Here is an 11,541-nt window from a genome sequence, read left to right on the forward strand (position 1 = left end):
CTTCTGCGTTCATGTAACTTTGTGATCCTTCAGACAGAGAAAGAGCAACAGCCTTTTTAGAAATGAATGGGGGGAAATTCCTTGAGAAGAAAAGCAGTGAACAAAATCCCATCAGCTCTAATTTTTAACCTTCACACATTTCAAAGCAGTATTTATTAGGTCAGATGAAAGGCAGAAAACAAACAAAAATAAATTGAAAGTCCAGGTTCAATTACTGAGTTAGTCTTAGTGTAAAAAGTCTTCTGACCTTGTCCAGCTGTGCAGGGACCTCTTGGTCACAGTATCAGTTTTTCTTGTACACTAAGTCTTGTGTGGAAACATCAGCATTGCTCTTCCTGTGGTGTGCGTTTGTGATTCCTTTCTCTGCTCATCTCTTAACAGGCTGTGGCAGTGTGTGCTTGCCCACGCTTGGTCACTGTAGCTGTCATCTTGTGCCCAGAGCTAATGCTTTCTCTGCTATTTTAAATAAATTTGGTGTACAGAGCTACTTTTTAATAGTTAGGATTCTTACTTTTTAATAGTTAGGATTCTTACTTTTTAATAGTTAGGATTCTTACTTTTTAATAGTTAGGATTCTTACTTTTAAATAGTTAGGATTCTTCAAGCAGAAAGCTGCTGCTAAGGTTTTCTGGGTCCCTTTACACTTGATGTATTAGCAATCCTGGATTGCTAATACTTTTTTCCATGTGCATCCCTTACTCCTTTTTTCTTACTAATCACAGTGGCCTCTCTTTTTCACTCATCAGTCCTGGCACTGTCAGGTGCTGCATCTTTCAGGTTCTTCTCCTGCTAGTTGGTGAATTATAACCAGAAATCACAGAATCCACAAGTAAAACGCTCAGCACACTTGAAAATCATTCCTAGAAGGTGGTGCAAACAAAATAACACTTGCAGGCCCTCTTTGTAGAGCCATGTTGACCTTAATAGCTGCCTGACATCTGCACACAGAGCATAAGAGCGGTGGGCTGGGCAGCCCTTGTGTGAGGTGATGAGAAAGGAGTTGCTAATGGCCTTAGTAGTTATACCTGGAGCTGGCAGTAAGCTTTGGATTTGCAAACAGCATTAGTAGGCCATTTGGATAATAAATCGTTTAACTCCGTACTTAGAAGTGCAATTTCCTTGTTAAGAAAATACTTGTTAACTGTCCAAGAAGATGATGTTGTGTGAACCCATAAGTGATGATCTAGGAGTTCATCACTTCAAAAAAAACCTTTTTGAAAGGGGAATGGCTGTGATAACTGGATAAGTACCAGGGGTTGCTTGGGGGCATCTTGAAGACTGAGATAAATGTAGCTCTTCTCCCTAGGGCGTGAATTTGGGCCAAAGAAAGTGTTGGTTTCAACAGGGGACAGCAGTCTGGGAAGGAGCTGGTTGCTCAGGGATGTGGAAAACAGCAGTTTTCTTGGTTTGACTGAATTATACATGTAGGTGGGGTTCAGGCATGGTCTTAAGTGCAGAAATAAACTGAGTGTAATTGCATCAGCTCCAAGTCAGGCTAAGATGAGCTTAAGCTGCCTCTGCTTGAGGTGAACTGGAATTTTAAATGCAGCTTCTCTTTATGAATATTGAGTGTTGCAAGATCTTACCAGCAGAAAGCCTTGACATTCTGATCCAGCAGTCACTCATATAAAGGGTCCTTTTGAGGAGTGCTTCCTTCACAGAGGCTTACAGCAGGTTCTTAGCTTTCTTTTGAATCAGTGGCCCTGCTTTCTCTGGGAAGGTAGAACAACAGTCGTTTTGAGAACTCCATTCTCTGCTTTTTGAGGAAGTATCACTTGTACTCTGCTGTCAAATGAGGTTCAGGTGTTTCAGGACATAGTGGGCAAAGTACAATTAATGTGCCAGGTACCTTTTCTCTTCCTCTCTGAAGCTGCATGTCGATACAGTGGGTGGGACACCAGCAGAAGTGAAGGGGCCGGAGCCTTCTCTTCCATTTTGCTTCCAAGCAAGTGTAAAAGTTACACAGTACAGGGCACGGCGTTCAAAAATTAGAAGTCTTTGTACCAAACTTTCCTTCCCAATAAATAACAGCACTTGCTAAAGATTGCAGAGGTATTGCTGACTGCATGGTAAAGGCTCTGCTGGCTTGCAACTCCTACATGGCCCTCAAAGAGAAGGTAATTAAAAGATACCGGGCCATGTATAGTGATATTTTAATTGAAATTAAGTATTGTATTAAGAGGATTAAGCTTGGCTTTACAGCAAATTGTCTTACTTGGCTTTCTCTGAGAGTTTCATTTTAAGTGAAGACGCAGGGGGGAACTCTTCCTTTTGGGATAGGAAGTCCCAAAGATTGCTTATTGAATGTGTGTCTCTGAGATCTCCTTCAGATTCCCCTGTCTGTTAGTCTGCAGCTTTCCTGGAATGTCTTGAGTCACTATGAAGAAATCCAATCCTAAATCTTTGGAAACCTCCATCTAAGTATTTACAGAAAATAGGCTTTTTGTCTGTCACCCACAGGGGAGGAGGTTTCTGGAAAGCTCTGGAAGGTTTTGGCCTGGTAGGCCCAGGTGTATTCCTTTTACCTGAATGCCTTTTGTATATAGCATTTCCATTTAAACTTCCAGTCCAGTGTGGAAAATTGCTGTTTTGCTCATTGGGAAGGGGTAAAAGATCTTTTCTGTCCTTTTGCCCTGGGCAGCTCCTGGCTCAAAACTAGGACATTCATCCTGCTGCTAGATGAATGCTTGTTGGCATAGCAAAAGGAGCATGCCTGGGATGGCTTTATAGAATGCCTGTTTTTTTGGGGGGGTTGGGGTTGGTTTTTTGCTCCTTATCTATGCTGTTTTGAGAGCATTTGTGGAAATCCAGTTTTGTTTATTCCTGCTGCTGCTTTTATTGTGTCTAAATGGCAGTGTCCACCATTTGTAAAAGACAAGACTGAAAAAAAAGAAGGAAAAGGAAGAGCGGGGAAGAAGTGTTTACCAGTAGAATCCTAGAATGGTCTGGGTTGGAAGGGGCCTCCAAAGGTCATCCAGTCCAATCCCCTCTGCACTCAGCAGGGACATCCTCAACTAGATCAGGTTGCCCAGAGCCCTGTTGAGCCTCACCTTGAATAACTCCAGGGGTCGGGCCTCAGCCACCTCCCTGGGCAGCCTGTTCCAGTGTTCCACCACCCTCACAGGAACCTGTTCCTAACATCCAATCTAAATCTGCTCTTCTCTAGTTTGAAGCCATTGTCCTTTGTCCTATCACTGCAGGCCTTTGTAAACAGTCTCTCTCCATCCTTCCTGTAGCCCCTTTCAGGTATAGGAAGGCTGTTTGTTATTAGGTGTCCCCAGAGCCTCCTCCTCTTCAGGCTGCACGCCCCCAGCTCCCTCAGCCTTTCTTTGTAGCAGAGGTGCTCCAAGCCCCTGACCATTTTCATGGCCCTCCTCTGGACCTGCTCCATCAGGCCCATGTCCTTGCTATATTGAGGGCTCCAGACCTGTGCACAGTACTCCAGTAGGCCTGCTAGATCAGTCCAGCTTTGGAAAAACGACTCCTGTCCCATGCCCACACGTATTTATTCTGACCTGTTATTTCAAAGGCATTTCCTCCTAAATAAATCCTGGTCTTGCCAGATATGTTAATGGTTCTGAGTCTCAAAATAAATAGGCAGTCTTCTCCATAACACTGTCCTTTTTATAAAGCTGATATTTCATCCAGTGTGAGGTGCTATATCCAGAACTGGATTTTTTTTTTTCTTGGTATTCCATGGGCGGTAATAAATAGCAATGCAAACACAGAGTATCTTTGAAACAGTGCTTTATTGGGGGGGAATTAGTGTCAGTAGCAGTTTTAATTAGCCCTGTAAGTACTTACATCTTGCCATTCTGGGTAGTTTCCTTTTAAGTGAGGAATGTGTTTTGGAGGGGATGGGGGGGGGACGACACATAGGCTTTATTTTACAAAGGACTCTTACAGGAAACTGCATGTCTTGTGTCTTAAGGGTTATTTTGAAAGCTGCAACATACACAGAAACAGGATAGCAGGTTTTGAAGTGAAAGCTTATGCCAATCCCACGGTGGTTCGGTGTGAAATCCATCACGGCCAGACCGGAGGAATCTACGTGCATGAAAAAGGAAGAGGACAATTCATAGAGAACAAAATCTATGCAAACAATTTTGCAGGTGTTTGGATTACCTCAAACAGTGACCCAACAATAAGGTAAGAGTTTTCCTCCTTCATTTTATTCCTTAGGAGGTGTGATGGGGATGGGAAAAGGGCAATTTGGGTTTGTTTGTATATAAGAAACTGTTAAGTAGTCCTGCATGTAGAAAAAGGAAGTTGCTGTCTGTGTTTGGTTGAACTGCTCTTTGAATTTGCACATGTACTTGGATGTGTGTATTGCTCAAAGTGACAGAACCTACATTCTCTGTTGAGAATCTGAGCATTGTAGACACAGACATGTCTAGAGCTGTGCAGTGTGTTACCTCATAACCTCGTAACGTGGCTACCTCAATTTCTTAGGGGCAATGCAATTTTTAATGGGAATCAAGGTGGTGTTTATATCTTTGGTGATGGAAGAGGCCTTATTGAAGGAAATGACATTTATGGTAAGCTGATTTGCTTCTTGCACCTTGAATTCTTGGGGGGAGGGGAAAGGAGTATTTAAGTTGGATTAACTGACACTTTTTGGTGCACAGGTAACGCGTTAGCAGGAATACAGATTCGGACAAACAGCTGTCCCATAGTTCGACACAACAAGATCCATGACGGTCAACACGGTGGCATTTATGTTGTAAGTATTGCCTACACACAGGTCTTGCATTACTGCTTTCTCTTCTTACAAGTGTTGGAAAAGGGTCCTCTATGTAAAATGTTGGATTGTACTTCCATGAAGGAATATCTTGGGTTATGAATTAAGTGGCTTGTAACAGACCAAAGCTGGTGCTGTTATATTATTGTTTGTGAAATTCTGTTGGAGTCTCTCCTATCCCTCTTGAACTGGGAAGTCCAGAACTGAACAGAGCACTCCAGGTGTCATCTCACCAGGGCAGAGTAGAGGGGCAGGAGAACATCTGTTGAGCTTTGGGTACACTCTTCTTCATGCACCTCAGAAGACTGTTGGCCGCCTTGGCCACAAGGACACATTGCTGGCTGGGGTGAACTGGGTGTCTACCAGTGCTCCCAGGTCCTTCTCCATGGAGCTGCTTTCCAGCAGGTCAGCACCACCCCTATGCTGGTGCAGGGGGGGTTGTGACCCTGCTTCAGCAGGGCGGTTGGACTAGATGATCTCTAGCAGTCCCTTCCAACTCCCACCACTCTCTGATCCCCTAATGCTACAAGTGTGCAGCTTCATCTGTTCATTCTGTGACGCTAACCAGAGCAGCTTGCCCTGACCAAGAATACTATTGCTTTACTTCTACACACAAACAGAGGTAGTAAAGGGATCTTAAGAGAGGTGCCTTTTTTTTGGTCAGTCTGGGGAACAGGGCTGCATGTAGTGCCAGAGCCACAACATTCATCTGAGTGCATGGCACTGTGGAGGTATCTCTTCTACCACAGCCAGCAGAGGTTTGCAAGTAACATTGCAGAGCATTGGAAAGGGGAGAGGGACTTTCATTTAAGAGCCTGTGGTGGTAGGACAAGGGGGAATGATTTTAAAGTAGAGCAGGGTAGATTTAAGTTGGACAATAGGAAGAAGTTCTTTACTATGAGGGTGGTGAGACACAGGAAGGGGCTGCCCAGAGAAGTTGTGGACACCTCATCCCTGAAAGTGTTTTAAGAGCAGGCTGGATGAAGCTTTAAGTAACCTGGCCTAGCCCTGCCCATGGCAGTGGGGTTGGGACTAGATGGCACATAGAACGTGCTTAGTTTCATGGTAACCACTCCAAATCACATGCAAATAGGTCCTCAAAGAGAATTCCTTTTACATCCAATGGTAATTTATTTACATTCTACCACTTTAAACTCAATCTATGGAAATTTTTCCTAGGCATCAGCCTAAACCTGCCACACTTTCCACACAAAAGCAGCAGTCTTTGGGGATGGATGGGGTAGAGCCAAAAAAGGCAGTATTTGATGTGTGCAGGTTTTCTCAGCTCTTCATTGTCTTGCCTTTCTTTAGCATGAAAAAGGACAAGGAGTGATCGAGGAGAACGAAGTTTACAGCAATACTTTGGCTGGAGTCTGGGTGACAACAGGGAGCACTCCAGTCCTGAGGAGAAACAGAATACACAGTGGGAAACAAGTGAGTTTTGTTCTGTGGTTACAAGCGGGGGGACACAGAAAAGAAAGTTCTTGTGTGGGTTTCTGCTTTGATATGTTGGAACTGATCCTTTTCATTCTCCATGTGTTAGGTTGGAGTTTATTTTTATGACAATGGCCATGGCGTGTTAGAAGACAATGACATCTATAATCACATGTACTCAGGGGTTCAGATAAGGTAAATGGCCTTCTGATCCTATGTCACAACAGATGGAGCTTGTTTGCTGTTCTCTTTTTTTGGCCTTTTTGTATTATTTTTTTGATTCTTCTTGCCCTTTTGTCTCTAAAAATAGACCTTTCTGAAATCCAGTCTGTGCGAATGATCTTCTGCTTCAACCCAGCCACAGCCTGGGTATTGACTCAGAATGTCTGGCCCTTGAAGTGTGGAAAGCTTAAAATGTGTCTGTGTGTTTGGCCATAACCATGTTTTAGCACACTTCTGCAGCAGCAAGATCTGTGAGGCATTTCTGTAAGGCTGTTGAAATGTTTGGCCATTTAAAACTGACTTCTCTGCTCACATTTCCCTCCAGAACTGGAAGCAACCCCAAAATTAGACGCAACAAGATCTGGGGTGGCCAGAACGGTGGAATTCTTGTCTATAATTCTGGTAGGTGTCTTTCCTCATCTTGATCCAGAATTGTGTCATGTTCTGCAACAGTCTCTCTTCCCATTTATTATCCTTTTTGATTTTTATTTCTGCCCCCTCCCCCCTTTCTTCAATTCTAGGGCTTGGATTTATAGAAGACAATGAAATTTTTGATAATGCAATGGCTGGTGTATGGATTAAAACAGACAGTAATCCTACACTAAGAAGAAATAAAATCCACGATGGAAGAGATGGAGGCATCTGTATATTTAATGGGGGGAGAGGTAGGGTTTTTTCCCTTACTGAGTATTCTGGCTAAGAGTTTGATTTCAGATTAAGTAGTGTCCTCTTTAAAGTGCTCTTTTAGGAACCTAGCTCCTGTCTTCTGAAGTAATGAAGTCGTTACAACAAACATACACTGATGCTTTTTAGCCTTAATTACATCAGCAATACTGAAATCTGTGGGAGGCAGGGAGGTTTTTAATCTCCTCCCTAGATGACTGTTAGACTGCTGCTCAGGACAGTCCTTTCATCCCATCTGCTTTTGTAAGCTCTGCCTTTTGACTGGCAGAGAGCTTTGAATTTGAGTCATGTAGCCAAAATCCTGTATCTGAACAGTTCAGGTTCTGCCAGTGTCAAAGATGCAGTGGCAAAAATGAAAGATCTTTAAGGAATTCTCTTGCATACTTGTAAATTGCAAAGTGGTTGTCTTCTGAAGTGCCCCTGACCTTTGTGTGGCCTGAAACCAGCTCCTGATGCTTTGTAGATAATCACTTGCTGTAAATGAGCTTTAATTTTGTGTAAGCACTTCAAAATCACCCTGGCCCTGCAACCACAAAAATGAGCTAAGCTTTGCTTTGGCAGGCAAGGACAGAAAGGTGTTAGAAAAGGATGCAACGTTTGGAAAGTGAAAAAGCCTTTAGTGTTCCAACTAAAAAAATCCATTCCATGGGAGTTTTCTGTAATGGTGCAAACAATCCCTAACTGTTGTGTGCAGTGAAAAAAAGTCTTTCTTGTGGTGATGCACAGAGAAGTACTTAGAATTGGAACCCTGGCTTCAGTGCTCTGGGTGGGTATTCCCCAAGTGAAGGGGATTGGCAGGCCCATGATACAGGAGGCCTTTGGGAAGTACGTCACAGGACAGTTGCAAGGAAGGAAATGGCTCTAAGGAGCTCTGAGAGTGTGGTGCTTGTTGGTCTGTCTTAGGTCTTCTGGAAGAGAACGATATCTTCAGGAACGCTCAAGCTGGTGTCCTGATCAGCACCAACAGCCACCCCGTGCTAAGGAAAAACCGGATATTCGATGGATTCGCTGCAGGTTTGTGTTGCCTAAATCCCATCCTGAGGTGTAAGGGCTTTGAGTAAACTCACAAGCTAACTTTTGAGTTTCTTTACCCCACAGTCCATAGGCATTTGAACTGGGTTATCCTTCTAGCAATCACCTGGGGATTCAGAAGTGTAGGCATCCTCTCTCTCTCAGTGGCATCACCACCATGTTGAGAAACAGCAGCAGCGAAGCTGCCTTCGCATTCTGCTGTGAAATAACTTTTACACTATTTTATAAGCAATGGCTAAATTCATCTAGGATATACTTAGAGTTGATCTGCTGGATGCTGCTTCAAATGTTTTATCTCTGCTTGAAAACCTGGGAACCAGCAAATGGGCATTTTAAAGACATTTGAATTGCATCTCCAGTTCAACTTTTCACTCCACAAACTTGACAAATGACTCAAACAAGCCTTTTTCCCTCCAAAGGAGATTAGGAATGCTTAATAGTGACTTTTGTGCAATTTACTGTTCAGTGCTCACAGCTCCACACATCCTTTGCATTCCATTCCAGCTCAACTAAAATTGCATTCTGGAGTTTTTCTCCCAGCTTGCAGCAGTTTTGTGAGGAAGAGCCTCTAAGGGTGTGGGTTGAGTGAAGGATAGGTTGCTGTCAAGGGGAGTCATTGACAAATTACTTGGGTTCAAAGCTAGGGTTTAAAGCCATTAGCTTTAGGTGCCCAGCTTGAGAACTTATTTTAATAAGCTATTTTATAAAGGGGTAAGGAAGTTGGCTCAACAACTTTGAAATGTCAGTGATGAACCCAGCTTTAAGCAGCCCAAAATCATAGGCCCCCCTGAAAATGCCATTGTATTACCAGCTCACTGAGTAGTGTATGGTTACTGTCAGAACCCACATGTGCCAGCCATAGCCCTTCAGCAGGATTCAACAGGAAAATGTGAACCTGAGCCCGATAGCAAATTTCTAGCTGTGTCCTTTTCCTTTTTCCCCTGGGTTAAAAAAACCCAAATAAACCAAAACCAACAAGCTTGAGATCGTGAGCGAGGTACCAGTGCACAACCCCTAAGGCTTTTTAACTTCTTGCCCCTTTGCTTTCCCTCCTCTCTTCCCCCTGGCCCCATAAAGGTATTGAAATAACAAATCACGCAACTGCGACATTAGAAGGCAATCAGATTTTCAACAACCGCTTCGGGGGCTTGTTCCTAGCGTCCGGTGTCAACGTCACGATGAAAGGTGAGCCTGGAGCCCTCCCTTGCGGTGCTTTTTGTTTGCTGCTGGGGTTTGGGTTTATCACAGCATCATTAGAATTGGAAGAGACGTTTAAGGTCATCAAGTCCAAAGATAAACCTAAACCTGCCAAGTTCACCACTAAACTGGTTTGAGTTGCACTCTGGGGATGGACAGAAGATCGTGTGGCTGAATTAACAGAGAGGGTTATCAGATTTGCTGTTCTGACAGCTGAATGGTGGAGGTGGTCAGATCTAATTCTCCTTTCTGCTGTGTTGGAAGAATACCTTCTTCCTAAAGTCCTCTGGGGAAAAGCCATGCTCCTGTGCTTCCTAAGGGATGTGCAAAAGTCCTTGTGGTAGGGCAAAGGCATTCAGGCATTTTGGTTGTAGGCTTCTCGACAGGGAACTTAAGGCTGGGAGGAAGGTTTGATGCTGTAGCCTTTTATTGACAGATGTTTCAGTGAAGGCTTCTCAGGTATTATACACACCATGTGCAAAGAGGAATAATTTTCCTGGTCCAAGGAGTAGCCTGCAGTGTCTTTGACAGTGGCATTGAGGATTCCCTATGCTTCAGTACCACAACTCAAATGCAGGCACAGAGCTAAAACCGTTCCTAATGTGTTTAAGATCTTAAAAACCAAAAAGGGGAGGGAGTTGGGGTTCTAACACTCAAGTAAAACAAGTTCTCGATCCAGGCGTGATTATATCTTGGCTGTTTTGTTTTTTCTCCCCCAACAGACAACAAAATAATGAACAATCAAGATGCCATAGAAAAGGCTGTCAGCAGAGGCCAGTGTTTATACAAGATATCAAGTTACACCAGCTACCCAATGCATGATTTCTACAGGTAACTGGGGATTGGGCAGGTGGTTTTTTTGCTGTCACCTACAGTAAGGTTTTCACATCAGTCCTATTTCTTTTCCAGCAAGATCCCTAAAGCAGTTGCCAGGTGTCTATATATAGACAAGTGCATGCTCTTCCTTGGCTGCAACCAGGAGAGGCTTAAACCAGTTCCCATTGTCTGGAATTTACTGTGGGCTAGAGGACAATGCATAGTCACTGCGAGCCTAAGCCTGGGGGAGTTACACAGCAGACTGCTTTTCCCAGACAAACCACCCCAGGCAGGCCATCAAATCCATGGCCCATGCTGCAGCCCCTGCACACCCCTTGAGTGCTGTTCTCCCCCTGCAGCCCCCTCTAGCACCTAGCTCTTGATTCGTACCTGACGTTGATGCCTTTTCCTTCAGGTGTCACACCTGCAACACCACCGACCGCAACGCCATCTGTGTGAACTGCATCAAGAAGTGCCATCAAGGACACGACGTAGAGTTCATTAGACATGATAGGTACGTTCCCCAAGCGTGTGCGGTGGAGCTGTTTTGGCAGGAGGAGTAAAAGCAGAAACTTAAAAGAGCTCTCTTTCTTTGTAGGTTTTTCTGTGACTGTGGTGCTGGAACACTGTCTAATCCGTGTACACTTGCTGGAGAGCCTACACACGATACAGATACACTATATGACTCTGCTCCACCTATAGAATCTAATACATTGCAGCACAACTGAATTCCTTTCAGAAAGCAAGTCCTGCCATTCTAATACCATAACTGTTCAACCATTTTTTTTTTGGAGGAAGTTATACTTGCCCATTTCTGCAGAGAGAGACTGTGTTAAAAGCGGATGTGTGAGGTGTTGACACTATGGAGCTCAACCTACCAAAAAAGAAAGTGGCAATATGTTGACTCAGGATATCAGAACTGGGCGTTTTGAGCATTACTGTGTAAACAACAAACAAACAAAACAAAAGAAAAAGAGTAAATAAAAAAAAAAAAAAAAAAGAGACTTGGGAAGGGACAGAAGAAAAAAACAAACAAACAAAAAAGAATAAAATCAAAACAAATGAAATAAACTAAAAACAAGCTGCAATTTTGTACAGATACCAACTTCTGCAAGCTGGTGTTTTTACAAGTAGCATTGAAGCGCAGTCCAAGTTGCAGTAGTCCTTATTCTGTAGACAAGCAGCATTCTTTTGTTGCTGCCTGTATGGACATGGGTACCAATCGCTTTTGTAACGTGGGGAGAAGAAAAAAAAACAAAACATAAAAAGGATAAAAAGGAGAGAAAAAAAAAAAAGAAAAAAAAAAGGATAAAAAAAGATTAAAAACAAAGAAAGAAAAAAAAAAAAAACAAAAATGTGAGCTAGCACTTCTGCATTTCTTTTTGATTTATTTTTTTTAACATTTATTCAGATTG

At 43.3% G+C, this 11,541-nt stretch overlaps 1 protein-coding gene across 2 annotated transcripts in view; it reads left to right on the top strand.

Annotated features, from left to right (window-relative positions):
- FBXO11 (F-box protein 11) overlaps nt 1-11,097 on the top strand; it is a 74,872-nt gene extending 63,775 nt beyond the window's left edge. Inside the window, exons 12-23 of one of the 2 annotated variants that reach the window (XM_054171121.1) lie at nt 3,932-4,149; nt 4,453-4,538; nt 4,629-4,723; nt 6,053-6,175; nt 6,285-6,370; nt 6,723-6,799; nt 6,919-7,062; nt 7,985-8,095; nt 9,191-9,298; nt 10,033-10,141; nt 10,542-10,640; nt 10,725-11,097. In XM_054171121.1, the coding sequence (XP_054027096.1) occupies nt 3,932-4,149; nt 4,453-4,538; nt 4,629-4,723; nt 6,053-6,175; nt 6,285-6,370; nt 6,723-6,799; nt 6,919-7,062; nt 7,985-8,095; nt 9,191-9,298; nt 10,033-10,141; nt 10,542-10,640; nt 10,725-10,854 (1,386 nt within the window). In that variant the 3' untranslated portion in view covers nt 10,855-11,097. Of the gene's footprint in view, nt 1-3,931; nt 4,150-4,452; nt 4,539-4,628; nt 4,724-6,052; nt 6,176-6,284; nt 6,371-6,722; nt 6,800-6,918; nt 7,316-7,984; nt 8,096-9,190; nt 9,299-10,032; nt 10,142-10,541; nt 10,641-10,724 lie in introns of those variants that run through there. The other variant, XM_054171114.1, reaches the window with a different exon arrangement.
- The last annotated feature ends 444 nt before the right edge of the window (nt 11,098-11,541 follow it).

The sequence above is a fragment of the Dryobates pubescens genome, chromosome 2 (assembly GCF_014839835.1).
Source record: "Dryobates pubescens isolate bDryPub1 chromosome 2, bDryPub1.pri, whole genome shotgun sequence".
Classification (NCBI taxonomy): domain Eukaryota; kingdom Metazoa; phylum Chordata; class Aves; order Piciformes; family Picidae; genus Dryobates; species Dryobates pubescens.